This window comes from Nesoenas mayeri (assembly GCF_963082525.1).
Source record: "Nesoenas mayeri genome assembly, chromosome: 9".
NCBI lineage: Eukaryota > Metazoa > Chordata > Aves > Columbiformes > Columbidae > Nesoenas > Nesoenas mayeri.
The window spans coordinates 24,570,111-24,585,306 of NC_137557.1; the positions used below are offsets into that span (position 1 = coordinate 24,570,111).

Consider the following 15,196-nt stretch of genomic DNA (forward strand, 5'->3'; position numbering starts at 1 on the left):
TGACATCTTTGCAGAAACTCCTACACGGTTCAGGCCTCCGCAGTCAAGTTTCCACACTGATGGCTACCGGTGGCCTTGGCTGGCTGCAATGGGCGCACACTGCATACCCCAAAAGCTGGGAAATATGCTTTTTCCTTTATAGCTTCCTATCAGTAACAAATAGGTCATAAAAAGGCACAGCACATCCTTGCCTGGCTACAGACATCCCACAGCAGCCACACACAAAGTTCATGAGATGTGGCCTTATACAACCTGACTGAGGCAGCTTTTGTATTCAGCTCTAACCAAACCTGGCCTGTGTGTACTCAGCAAATTGAGGCACTTCTATACAGATATAGATTCTTCCTCACTTTTCAGTTTAGTTAAAAGATTTCAAAAAAACCCAAAGCACTCCATACACACAAACCAAGATCCACTAAAGATCAGAAGCCAATAGGCTTCAATTAAAAACCCACCAGAAAAAGAAAACAGGCACATCTAAGTGAAACAAAGATTTGCAGGGCCCCATGAAGTGTTTATTTAATCAGCTTACTTTTAGCTTTGTTGAAGACAACTCAAGGCAAAATTCTTGGAAGGCCAGCAGCAGATGCTGAGAAAAACTACACCCTACTGAGCATTAATAAGAGCAAGTCACCAGGAGATGGTGAGCTCGCCAAGGAGTCCAAGCTCCAGCTTAAGGAACAAGTCAGACCTATGTGGTGTGAAGGCTTCTAATTACGCCCTTTCCTGAGGATAACCCTCCTGAGATACCAAGTAGTATCTGATAAAAAAATCACTCTTGGCCTGGATCCCACATTATGTTGGAATTGCAGATTTACATAATTAAGTTGATAACGAATGCTGTGACAGACAAGCTACAGGAGATTATTAGCTTCATCTCTACCAGAATTTCAAAAGCACAATATTCAAACATCAAACAAGTATTAGCAGAAGTGTTTCACAAGGTCTCAGAAGCTCAGGAGGTACTGGGGTTTGGGGCATGCCCTGGCAAACTTTGCGAAGCAGCAGCTGCCCATGAACCCCAAGGCCATAGTAAAGCACTATCAGGCTCTGAAGGGGGATCACTTTGAGGACTTCAGGACTTCCCATTGTGATTTTTTCTCCCAAGAACAGGGCTGCTAAAGGCTATTCCTAAACAGTGAATTGAAAGTTGCACCTACTGGTGGATCCCTCTTCCCTCCTCAGGCAAACAGGGGCACATGGCTCCCAGACCACCACCTCTCCAGAAAACTTCCTTATCTTGGCTGCAGCTAATTGAGCTCAGCAGTCCCCCCTGCCCCCCCAAAAAAAAGGAGGTGAACCAGGTCCATCTCTCCTAAACAGGAACAGGCCTTCTTGATTCAGGATGAACAGCTGCTGAGAGCAGGGAGGTCACATCAGGCTGCCTGGAGACCCAGGCAGATATTGCTGTGTCAGATACAGTCCCATCACACTTGAAAGATCTTCTTTGCAAGCAAAACCCATGAGAACAAAGGTCAGATTGTGTTTGGTATCAGAAGACCCAAGGACCAGAAGTATCTGCCTGGACCTCATGGCCTTAAGTCTGGCATGAGGCAGAAATATTACACTGCAGAACCACAGTGTGTGAGTGTACTCCCCTAAACCAGCCAGGCTGTCCTTGAAAAACCTGGCTTCATTTCAAAAGTCATAAAGAAATTCACCTTAGACATAAATACAATTATAAGCTCGTTAAAGCAAGAACCAATGCTGTGTTTTTCCACATACAGGATAATTATTAATACAATGTGATCACAACTGAGGCTCCAGGTACTAACCTCATGAGAATAACAAACGCTCAGCACAGTCCTGTGGCTTGGCAGCAGTGCCTTCGGGACGCGCTGCAGACCCCCATGGATTCACACATTTGTGACGAGAGCACGGGCAGAGCCTCGTCTGTGTTGTGGGAAAAATCACAGCATCACAACTTCTGAAGTTCAAAGCAGTTTTGTACTGCAGACTCTGTTGCTGTTGTTAAAAGGTATCTCTGGTAATACTCATTCCCTGCTGGAAGTCATCCAGGACACCACAAACCTACTGCCACATCTTAATACATGATGAATACAAGTGACTAAACCCTCATTTTGTACAAGGTTTGACCACCGGCCCCACAACACATGCCACAATCTCAGAACAGGTTTTGCTCCATGCAGTTCCCTTGTTCTCCCTGGTGATGTGCCTGCCTGCAGGGCAGCCGACACACTGCGAACACAGCACACAGCCCCTCATCGAAAACGCGCCACTCCGCTGCCTAAACATTTATTTCCTGAGTGTGCACAATACACTGCACCACCTTTGCTTTAGCTTCAGTTTCTGACAGGTCAAATGTTAACACTTGGCCAGCATTTGAAGGATAAGGCATACAAACTAAGTGAATTGCAGAGATATGCTGTTAAAAGAGGAAGAACAGAATAGTAGCCATTAAGGTTGGAGGGTTCCTCAGCATTTGTTGTACCTAGAATTCAAGTTAAGTTTTGAACAGCAGGAGAAAGAATAATTAATAAAACATCACTGCTGTGTGTTCAAATGTCATTTCTTTACCTATCCGTAAACTTCACGTTAATCTCAATGATATTAAACACATTAGCTTTCATGGGCTCTCTCCCCAGAGTTCCAGATTTGGAGAAGAAATGAAGAAAAGAGCAAGACCCTGACGGCGTGGAGCTGTTCTATGAACTTGGCACATCCTGATGCCAACGCAGCAGCCGCTGACTGCACTACGGGGTCTGGTCACACCGGTGAGGTCACACCAAACATAGGTACTGCAGGACACCTTGGGGAGATGCTGCTCTGAAGGAGAACACCGTGCCCACAGAACGTGAGCCAGCTTGCGCTGGTGCGGATGGCAGTGCCACACGCTGTCTATCGTAGCTGTTTGCTAGGCAAGTAAAGGTGTGCCACTGTTTTAAATCAAAACAGCACCTTTACATTAATGTTCACTTCTGCAATGCCAGACATAGGGTTAAAACATGGATAAAACCAGATAAAAGATTTCAAATACTCAATCCAGTTTGTGGGCACACTCTATGAACATTTATTCTCCTGTTCCAATTATTCTCCTGTTCTTTTATCCAGCTTTCAGTTGGATAGAGTTCTGCATTTTATGAACTTTTCACATAACGCATTCCAGAAGACAGAGGAGCCATTGAACTCATATTTCAGACTGAGCACATTGGTTATTGCATGTACTATTATTCAAGGTATCAAAATGAATATTAAGAGACATTGGAACTGGGTGCAGACACAAACAAGACGCCTCTCACGAGCTCTCCACCCTGGGAGCCCAGTTCTAGACTGTTAATGCTCCCTCTAATCCACAGGGGCTCTGAGGAACCAGGAGCTAACGATCAGAGTTTTAGATTAAGCTGTAAAGGTTGTGGCCAGTTTTGGACATAACACTGGAGGCCACCGATAGTTCCAGTTTTTGCTACTTTAGACAAAATAGGAACCACACTTCTGTGCAAGCCTATCGCCTAAACCATGCAACATGACAGACTCTATTACCATAGATATATATATATGCACCACTTATCAGGTATAGAACAATTAGTTTACAATACATATGAATAAAATACTTCAGTCATCCAGAATATTCAGTGCAATGCTTCTGGTTTTACAGGTTCAGAAAAATATATCTTATGGCAGTTGCCAATGCTGAATAAGCAAAAGTAATGAGAACAGGCAGTATTACATCAAAAGCTTTAGGGACAACAGGGCAAAGTTTGTGTTTCAGAAAGGGGGTGAGGAAAGACATTCCAGTGAAGAATATCTTCACATCCAAGATTCAGACCACTTCACAGACATGCTTAACATTCATTTCTTCTGTTGCAAATGGGGAAATTGTATGGATTAATTCAGGCAGGCAGGGCAAATCAAAGCTGTAAAGGTAGCCAACATTGCAAAGAGCAAGAACTAAATCAGGGATACATAGGATAAACTTATTCATTATGATGGTAAATGAAAAGTATTCTCAACCCCTTAAAATAAACTTGTCTACAAGGAAAGTACATGCCTATGTATCTTTAGCTATAAATCTCAAACCCCACTTTTAATTTTAAACATTCTAAATAATTAAAGTCCATGTTTATTATGTTTTTACTGCATTTAACGGCACATTAACGTGAAGAAACCAAACTAATAATTACACTCATACATGTAACTACAATCCTACTGATGAAATTTTAACAAAATTACAAAGTGAAAATTAGGAAAGTAAGCAAAGTTAAGATCAGATAGGGCACAGCAGAATTCTACTATGGACTGTAAAATAAATCTCCTTGACATACACAGTGTAAAGGCACGAGCAAACTCACCTTAAGCAGAGTCCTAGTGATGTCTTGCTCTCTGTGACCAGCTTTCACATTCTCTGTCTTTAAATCCTCAGTATCATAGTCTTGTCATTCAATGGTAAAGAGCACATTTCCAAAAGGTGACTTCATCAGAAGTCCCTTCCTGAATAATCAGGGTCTTCAGAATTCTATCAAATTTAAAATGGAATCTCTACACTCTTAGTATTTGTTACTGAAGATAGCCATCACCACCTGTTATTCTTTCAGCAAACACTCTTGCCCACACAGCTTGTAAAAAAACCAAACCTTAAACACATAATTATGCAGCCCTTCACGTAACATTCAGACTCAGCACTTCAAAAGCCACCAGAGGTAGAAAGCTTTGGCTGATGCAGAGCCAACAACACTAAGGACAAAGTCCCCCTGTCATGGACAGCAACATTAATATTGCTACAAGCTTCCCAGGGAAAAAGTATGTGAATCTATTTCTCCCTGAAAAGCACATGGGAAAGCATTAGCATGCAATTATCACAACATTCATGCTATTAAAAAATCAGATGAGCATAAAAGAAAGCCTTCATACTGATATGTGGAAGAAAGAGTTATAATCTGAGGAAGATGTTTCTGACTTAAGACACAATTCAAACCCCAGATCTCATGCAACCTGTAGTTAGCATTGTTCAGTGGCCAAACAACAATTACACTCCTATTGAATCAAGTTTTGGGTATACTGGACAGAGACACACGAGTGTTTTAATAGCAGTCAGCAAATACATTTTTAGAATGGCTGATGGCCAAGCTCTTTTCTTTTGGGGCCAGATGTTGATGAACAATGTCAGGAAAGTCCCTCAGCCACCGCCTCTCTAATGACTTCCAAGCTACTCTGTGTGTGTTGGGGTTTTGCAGTAAACTCCAGTATATAGCTGCTTAAAAGCTTCAGCATAGTCAAGCTGAAACACCACCCCAATTGCAGTCCCTCTCTTTAGATGACACATCCTACTACTGAACAACAGCCAGGACTTGTATCTCACCCCTCCCAAACTGGGGACCCATTATGTAAAATACTCTCCAGCGGCATCACCGCATTACAGCACCACCACCTATTTGTTTCACACAGCTCGTCAATAAATGCTCTGGCACTACCTTAATACTCTACAACCAAAGTTTTGTTGTTGTTTCATCTCCAGCTCTACATATCAGGAAGGCCAGCCCAACTGTATTTTTTAGTATTTATGCATGCAATTAATGTGAACCAAGAAAAAAAATAGGTTTGAATTTAAACAGAAAAATAGCTACTGCAGAGAAACCATCTAATATGTACACTGGAATGTGAGAAATATTGTTTAATAACTCTGCAGTACAATGCACACCTCAAACGATTTCTAACTATGAGAATAACGATGCCGCTAAACCGCAATTTTTAATCTATTTTTGCAGCATACTGACAAGAAGAAAAAATTTCCAAGGTAAGAACTAAACATTTCATTACAGTAACAATTTTTTATTGCATGTTTAAATGCCTTTTTAAAAACAAATAGTGCACGCTGGCTTCACTTTAATCTCCTGAAATATGCACTGATGATGGGAAGCCCTGGAGCTACAGATCCATCTATGATGTTTATTAACAAAATATAATCCCAGTACATTTCCCCAGGGGACAGTATTTAATTCCAAAAGATTGTCAACCCTGTACTCTAACACACTTGAATTAGTTTGTGTACACTAAATCCATTTATTTTAAATTTATTTTGTCTACATTTAGTGAAATAAAAACATCGCCCTGTACAATCCACCATCAGCAGTGAGTACAACAGCAAAAAATATTATACAGTTTATACACACTAAAATCTTTTTCTTTTGCCTATAAAGAAACCAGAACAAACCTAATCAATATAGAGTTTAACTGAGAAGAACTCAAATTACAGAAGGGAAAGCCAAAATTATTACGGTCTTTCCTGAGCCCCCAGAAGTTCCTGATTCATGTTGCTGGAACAGTGAGTGCAGCTGGAAGAGTGAAACATGCTCAAGTTGTCTTCTTGGGTCTTCAAAAAATTACCAAATATTTAAATTAAACATGGCTAGTTAAAAAAAAACATTTGAAGCAGAGTAATATAACTGGGAATTTTGCCTGACCAGTTGTGGTTTCTTCTAAACCCAACTTATACAATGCGCGAAGTGCTAAGCAACACTACAGAAACACATTTACATCAACACTGAAGATCTGGGGAAATGAAATTCCAACAATTTTATTTTTTTTAAATGAGCTGTATTTTCTAAATTTGTTTTTATTTTTCTGTTTTCATACAGTATTGAAAACAAACGCGGCACATTCACATTTTCCCGAAGAATTGTAAGGATGATCTCTACAGGAATAACGTTGAAAAGCCTGAAGCTCAATCAATTGATGTTGAAAACTCTCAAAAGGAGTAAAAGGCTGGATCTGAATGGTCTAGAATATGTATTGTAATTGAATAGAAGAGATGGTCGTCTTAATATTAATGATTTAAAAGAACTTCCCAGTTCATGCGAATAGTATAGTCCAAGAATAAGTCAAATTTTCTGAACACATTTTATGCTACGTAAGTGTATACTTTGCGATCCTCAGGTGTTCGTGCCAAATATTCTCTCTCAATAAGTCCTTCAATACGTTTTTTAATAACAACTGGACTTGGTAAGAATCGGGCCTTCAGCTGCTGGGTTACCTAAAACACAAGATCAAAACCAACGATATGAGATCACAGGGCAAGTAATGTCATTGAGTATCCTAACTGACCCAAATAATCAGAAAAACATATTTAGACAGGGCTGGCTACAAGTATGAAGTCCAAGAACTGCAGGCTGCAAAGCTCTCAGAGTTCTCCCCCACCAGCAACTGTTTGCTCATTTTTGGGTAGGATTCTAAGTACCAACCCTCCGCAGAGGCACAGCCACAGCCTGACAATCCTCTCCATTTCACAGCCCTAAGGGAGTTCCAGAGCAGAAAACATGTATAGTCCTGATGCTGTCAGAACTCGGGGGTTAAGAGCAGCAGGACTCTCTCTCTGCTAAAAGCTCCAATCTCTCAAACCTGGACCCAACAGTCAGTAACATGATCAAAGCACAAAGTAATTCATGTTAAGTACAGTGGTTTTTGTTGCCAACTGTTATTTCAAGGAATTTGATAATATCATAATAGTGCTAAAAGGAGGAAGGAAAATCAGATATACCCATGAGTACATTCTAAGCTGAAGGGTAAGGATTTACAAGTCTTCAGATACACGGGGAGAAAAAAAAGGGATGGATTAAATACAGCATCTCTCAAAAGCCTTTCAGAATCATGTTAGAACTCTGTAACTTTCATAATCAAAAGAAAAAGCAAAAAGACTCCTCAAGCCCACATCAAAACTGTGTACAAGTATACCTCTGCTACTAGCACATTGTGTTGCATCTTCTTTCTAGATTTCATTATCCGAACTATAGCAGCTTCTATCTCATGTTTTCTGTCATCATCTACTTTCTGCCTTGTTTCTTTCCTTTCTGGATCAGATTCTCCTTGTTTGGCAGCAACTTAAAGAAAGAGAAGGTAAAGTATGTTAGCAAAATTAAAATTAATTTCATTGTGTAAGAGTTAGTTTCACTGCTTATTTCATCTAAACATCAAGTTATATTTTCCTGAGTTTTGACATTCTCAAACTTCTTGTTTTTTTTTTTTTTTTAATGAAAAGGAACCACAAGAACACATTAACACTTTTTGGCATATTTTCATAGCAACTGACAAGGTAACAATCTGTTATTTAATTATTGCCGTGTTCAAATTTGAACAGTACTCAAATCTGCTTACAGACACCACCAACTCCCACACTCCTGTTAAACATTTTTCTCTTTAATATAGCAAATAATCCATTAATTAAATTAGAAAAACAATTCAAAATTTACTTTGCAAACTAGTTAAATACTTTAAAAGTTCACCAATCAGAAGAAATAGTCCAACTTTATCCTCTCCAACTCAATTACCTTCTTTGTATTTGGTTCTCCTGTTTATGCTTTATTCTGCACTTACGTCTAGCTCTTCTTAACCCTGTCACCCAAGCATCGTTATAACCAAGCCCATCTCCCACACCGCTATACCACTTTCCCCCACTTCACTCAAAAGCCCCAAGTTTTTATCAGTTTTAAAGAGATACGTGTAACAAGTCTGCTGTGTAAGGTATCGACATAAAACGACAAGTACCAAATTTGCTCTAAATCCACCTTAAACCCCAAGTCATATTCCCTATTCGCAGACATTTGTTAAGTGGAAACAAAAGAGCAGAATTCCACTAAACCTCACACAGCTGTCACAAAATTTACTTTCATTAGGCCAGGGAAGTGCCTTGTGCCCTAATCAGAGGGTTCTCCAGACACGGGAAATGTGTGGCCATCTCAGCACCCTGCACGGGCAGGAACAGCGCGGCCAGCCCACGTGCAGAGGGACACACGCCATGCCGCGTCTGTAGGTACCATTGGGTTTTACACGCTGACATCCCAGGACACAGCGTGCTGCACAGAAACCCAACAAGTTATATTATGTGCAACGAGCATGTGAATTACCAACATCACACTTAAAACCCTGCCAGTGATGCTGCGTATTTTATGTACTGAGATCTGCAAAGTCAGAAAATATTTTTAGATGTTCTACAAACCGATCTTCCAAAAAAACTCCACAAGGTGCATCCACAGCAATGCTACAACTCAGAAATTATTTCCAGAGAGCTTTCTAGACGAAAGGCATCAGTGTTACTTCTGCGTAATACAAACCAGCTATGAGCTAGTGAAGTGGTATTGCACTCATCAGCTCCTCTTATTTGTTAAACCCAAATCATTGCCTAAAACAATTATAGCTAGCTGGCACTTGGAAATGGCTGTTTTATCATCAGCTACAAACAACGCTCAATTTCACAGCAGTATAGCAACTTATAAGGCAATTTTCCTATTTCTCAATCAATTAATAGCGTATTTTTAATTTTACAATTTAGTCTGAATTTTATTTCTCTTTCAACATCTCCTTTTAAGATATGATAATTTTTGTCAAGTAAAAGGCTTAACTGTGACTTCCACACTTTTCTCAGTATTTAAGTTTTCATCATCAACAAAAGGTGTGTTGCTCCCTTTTACTTTTATGGACATAAATCGTGCAAAAGACAATTTGACATTTTAAGGCAGTTTTGGGACTGCAAGAGAGTAAATATAAAACTCACTTACCCGTCTGAATCTTGACTCTGTGTAGTTTAGACGTGAACTGATCATTCACTGTAAATATATGACCATTATCTATTTCTTTTGATTTAGGCTCTTTTGTGAGAACACGCTGTGTTGGTTTGCCACATGCAAGGGACTGTAGGGCTCTAACCAGTTCTCTTTCGGGGATATCAGTTTCTTGTTGAATTTCCTAAAGAAAAACATACCTTGCTTAGTTTATGGCTATGCTAGAAGTAAGTATCATGTTTTGCAAACAACAGCACTGTTTGCTTAAATGTCCACCTTCAAGGAATACAAAATACTACTACTCTGAGAGCTGTGGGGCTCAAAATGTTCAAATTCATTCAGCAGTAAAGTCTCAATATGTACTATGCAAAACGATCCACCTGGGTCCACGTACAGACAGTGAATTCTGTCGAGTAAATAGTCACCATGATCTCAAAATAGAAGAACGAATAACCAGCTGTCTCACGTCACTGCTATTTTTGAGAAGGCTGAAAGGATTTGTTCACCGTTTGCTGAATAGAGCGAAACCAAACCTTCTGAGCAACTCAAGTGATGGAAAACATCCATGATGTCCATGAGCATTCCTGATGGAAATCTGCGTAAATGCTTTTGCATTCAGCAGTACTGCTGAAAATAAAATCGTTACAAACCGGAACAAACAAGGTCTAGTTTCACCGTAACACAGCAAGACTCTAGATTAATTACACCTCGCTTCTGAAACTATTTACTATTGGCTGGGACTTCTCCAGGTGAAATTAAAAACCAAAAAACATCATAGGGCAAACATATGAACTTTGAAGAAGAGTGTTTGTAAAAACATGTACATAACTTGTTACGCCTCCATCAGCACTTGAAGAGTTCAGCTGAGCACTGTGTATTAGGTAAGCCACCAGTGATCATCAGTTGGTAAAGCAAATTACACTGGATGCAGAACAATATCTTAACATGCTCCAGGAGTAGGTCAACTACCGCCGTTTTCTCAAACCTAACTTGTTTACTGAGCTCCCGTTCACTATATGTTCATTTTAGTCTTATCTCTATTTTCTTCCCTTTTCTATTAATAGTTTGAGGAAACCGCAGATATTGCTGATTTCACATTCCCATTTAGACTCTTGAGGGACCTCTAGCAGCTAAAGATTAAAACTACCGAATAGAAAAAGAAACCTCACAGACAGTAACTGCCCACAAGTGCTGCCACTTTCTCAGCTTCTCCACCTTCAGTTCCAAGAGCAATATCAAGCTCTTACACTGTCCACAGAAATTCCTAAATCTCAGGGCACATAAGTCGAACTGACAACCTTCAAGTTAAAAGCGGCAGTAACTACTCCCAGTGATTGAAATGCTGAGATCTGTAAAGAACTGTAAAGAACTTGTTAAAAGTTCTTTAAACACTGACCAGAAAAATTAAACCTCAGAGTACAAAAAGTTCTATTATATGATGTTATTTCTTGAGTGCACTCAAGTTGTTAAAGAAAGAAATCAATCCAGAAAAAAGCTACTCTTCAGTGGTCATCCAACACTGACAACATGCAATAACAACAATTTGGCTGTACTGGTCTCTATGCAGACTCTGTCATTAATTCCAGTGCATCTCATACACAACATCTCACTGGCAGGACTCAGAATATGCCCTACTTTTCAACTACGGACCCAACATTACACGTACAATGTTTATGTGAAATCATGTGAAACTGTGTTTCACACAAGTTCAAATACATTTGAAAAAAAAAAACAAAACACTTTACCTCGTTCAAATGAAAGTCTGAAATTAAAAAAAATATATCAGAATTTTTGGTAGCTACTGCTTATGGATGACTGGGTAATAATATAGCATTCTTAAACTTAGGAGTATTCTTAGCATAATACATTCAGAAATATTCATTCTATTTGAAGCTGTGTATACTTTAGCTATTTGCTAGTACCAAAAGGCCTCTTCCCAAGCAGCTCACAGAAAGTGACCAATTCTTCATTTGTTGCTTTATTTAGACACAGCTGTCACCTTCACACATTTTTTCCCAGATACAGCACAGAGTACTACTAAGAAAACAAAAACAAAACCAAACCTCTATAATCCTTTACATGGTCACAATGGAAAATCTTATTTAAATGGATTTTTCAGCATAAATTGAACAAACCAAAGAAAGGTGACACTTAAGATTTTAGGATTTGGGTAAATGTAAAGCCTGAAGGCTACAAACCAAATCCAGCTTATGAATGATGTAATGCCTGTGACATGCAGGTTCCCAAACTCTGATTTTTGTTCAGCACCTAAAGTTAATCCTTTCAAAACTAAATCACTTCTACAGGGAAATAAATATACTCCGCTTCTGACGAAAGTAAAACAAAGAGCTAAAACGGAATTAGATTATTTTTTTTAAGCTAAACATCCTTATACTAACCACTATGTATTTCTGTGTTTATTTTACCTCACTCTGTAGGATTCCAACTCAGCCACTAACGTATGTGAACCATTTGGGTTTCAGAATTTATAAGCCAACATTAAAATAAGAACCACAGGAAGAGCTGCACTGCACTGTGCTGCCTCAGAAGAATGCAAAAACTTCAAGTTGGATATAAAAGTGTAGCTATGAACGTAAATGGGGAATAACAGATGTTCCTGTGCTCTTTTTCCTTCAGTCTGTGGCATAACGTTTTTCTAAACATATTTTTATATAGACATTTGATGTAACAGCGAAAAACGTGTATGTTTTCCCCCCATTGCCAAAAATGACTTATTTTAAAGATCATACTAGCTGTGCACAAGAGCAGTACCAATTACACAATCTTAGTTCTAAAAATATTACCAAGTGACCTGTACCCAGAGGCTACAAAACACATTATTCTAGTCATGGAACTGTCTCTATCCAGTTCTATACAAGGAAAAGTTTATTAGAAGGAAAATGTACAGAATCCAACTTGTGCGTCTTCCAAAGCAGAGATCAGTGAAAGAGGAAACAGGTAAACCAGTTTTAAGTTCTAATCTCTCATTTTTTGCGGCATTATTCAGTAACTGCTACTAGAGCCACGTGTGTATTTCCTGTTTGTAAAATCTAAAGAAAGAAACAAAAATTTTCCCCTTATTTTTGATGTCATCATTAAAATATTGTAGATTTCACCTTTTAAAATAGTGAGATGTACTGTAAACTAAACTAAAAATATGCTGAGTATTAGATGAGACTTGATTAGAAGAAATCAAATTCTTTGTAAAGCTTAGCATTCTTTGAAGGCATGTATGAAGATCCTTCCTCTTAGATTCAAGTAGCAGTAACCTAGACCTATATGGTCACCAGTACTTCTGCATATGTAAATAAAATATTGCTGTATAGGGATACAATAAATTCATTTTTGTGAAAGAATTTTGCTATACAATAATCCTTTAAGTTTCTGTAGCATCTTATGCATAATTTTTACGTCATCATTATCCTGCTTTTCTCTCGATATCATGGCTTAATAGCTAGTAAGATTATTGTGAAGATCTCTTCAAGTTTACAATTAAAAAATCACACTAAACACAACACCAAACAGCGAAGTCTGTTCAACTGTGAAGGCAACTTCAATTTAAGCTGTTCAGCTGTGAATCTACCGGAACGCTTGTATATCAGACAGTTTTATGCCTACACAAACACACATCGCTAGTCCTCACTCATGCTATATTGCAGTAAAAGTACTAATTTGATGTGACAGAGAAGTAACAGTTGCCCAGCACTCAGCAGTTAATCATGATATCCAGTAATCAATGAACAAAGATAAAATTCATTCTACTCTTAAGTTTTCACAGGCTTTCCTGGCTGGAGTCACAGACAACTCCCACACACTTCACCAAAGAAACCAAACAAAACAAATACGCCTTCTCGATGCTTTAGTTACAGTGGGACACAAAGTAAGAGTTTAAGAACTCCCAAACCAGAAATAAACAAGACATACACAACCTAAAAGCACGCGGACATATTTATCATCTGGTCTTGGTAAAACAAACTGTAACTTAGAGCTTGTATTAAAAATTATATTTTTCACTGCTCTACCGAGTATTATTTATTCATATATGGGTGAGGCTCTACTACTCAATAAAGCCTACAGTTCTGTGGAATAAGGTAGCCACCAGCCCAGTTTCATCACCAACTTCCAAAAACAATGAGCTGTTAAGTTTCCTTTTTTTCCCATCCTCCTCCAAGTATTCTGCAGATAAAGTACTCAAAGCCATAATGCTCCTGCAATAGATTTCACAACACACAGGACTTTCTGTGCTCTAAAATAATCTTTTTTTGAACTGTGAATAGTTTGTTAAGATCCTCTTATCAAACCCTGCCTCTCTTAACCCCAACTGAGATCCTTTCAAAGAAACATTCTTTATTAACAGGCTAGAAGTAAGCCAAATAAGTTGAAAACAAAATCCAAACGAAAAGGCAAATGATTACTATGCATAACACAGTCAAAAGTAGATGAGGAAACATGGAAATAAGCTCAGTTTTAAACTGCACCCATTCTGCTTTTCAAGGCTGCCACTGCCCTCTCAAACAGAAGATAATGTCTAACATGAAACTTAATTGACAATAATAATAATACAATGTTCAAACCTTCTAGCACAGTCCTCCTCCACTCCTAAAGCTTTCCTCATCACCTGTCAGCTCACCACTTGGACCTTTCGCAGCCATGTCCATGTAGTTGCCTTGTTAATAATTTATCTGGTCCTTCTTCATTGGCCTTTGTGGCTCACCAGCTCGAGAAAGGACAGAAGTTCTCTGATTCATCCTACAGCTCACTCCAGCCTGCCAATCTAAGCACTTCAGCGTTTAAGAAGCCAAGATACAAACTCTTCTCCTCCACCCTTTGGACTCTAAATCCAGTGTCTCAAAGAGAAAATGAGCAAATGGAGCCACCTGCTGCATTCCAGCTTCAGCTTTTCAATAGCTCTATGGCCTAGGAATAACCACACTCACAACTCTCAACACTTCTGAAAACTTCTGTTCCCAAACAATTTCCTCCCCTAGGATTGCTTCCCAGGTGCATTGCTAATGATCTACTCCCAGTATTATTGGCCTGATCCACACTCAAATAGAATGAGAGGCACCTGATCATGAAAAGTCTATTCACGCGGGCAATTAAGTGCATGAAACAGTTATTTGAAGTCAGGTGAGAAAACCACAACACTTACCTCGAATGTATATTTTTCTCTGTTGTTAAAGAGCATTAATATCGTCATCTGGAAAGTGGAGACTTGCAATATGTGCTTCCGTGTATTTAAGCCAGTTACTTGGGCACCTCCTACGCCAACCTCTGAGCCATCTTCCTATTTTAAAATTACAAAACTACTATTAGATTATTTTCCACTGCAAAATATTTTACCTTGGCAAGATTGAAGTTACATATATCGAGCAGATCAGTCTACGCAACCAATAGAACAGCACTCACCTGGTGGCATAGACAGAATTGTCTCCCCAGTATCTGCCCCAGAGTCCCAAGGTGGCTGAGGTTGGAGGCAGCTCTGCAGGCCCCACGGTGCAGCGCCCGCTCAGCCCAGCCTGCTGAGCAGGATGTCCAGCACTGTGTCCACTCCTTGGAACATCTCCAAGGGTGGAGACTGCACCATTTCTCCAGCCCCTGTTCCACTACTTGCCCACCCTCCTGTTTTCTCACTCATCTTTAAAATTACCAAAATATTTATCCTACAGTAATATAATTTTAATATC

General features: G+C 39.2%; 1 protein-coding gene across 1 annotated transcript in view; it reads right to left on the minus strand.

Annotated features, from left to right (window-relative positions):
- Nucleotides 1-6,013: 6,013 nt before the first annotated feature.
- CUL3 (cullin 3) overlaps nucleotides 6,014-15,196 on the minus strand; it is a 57,477-nt gene continuing 48,294 nt past the window's right edge. Inside the window, exons 13-16 of the mRNA XM_080349760.1 lie at nucleotides 14,662-14,796; nucleotides 9,507-9,693; nucleotides 7,687-7,832; nucleotides 6,014-6,988 (exon numbers count right to left, since the gene is read on the minus strand). Coding sequence (XP_080205886.1) covers nucleotides 6,857-6,988; nucleotides 7,687-7,832; nucleotides 9,507-9,693; nucleotides 14,662-14,796 — 600 coding nt within the window. The 3' untranslated portion in view covers nucleotides 6,014-6,856. The remainder of the gene's footprint in view (nucleotides 6,989-7,686; nucleotides 7,833-9,506; nucleotides 9,694-14,661; nucleotides 14,797-15,196) is intronic.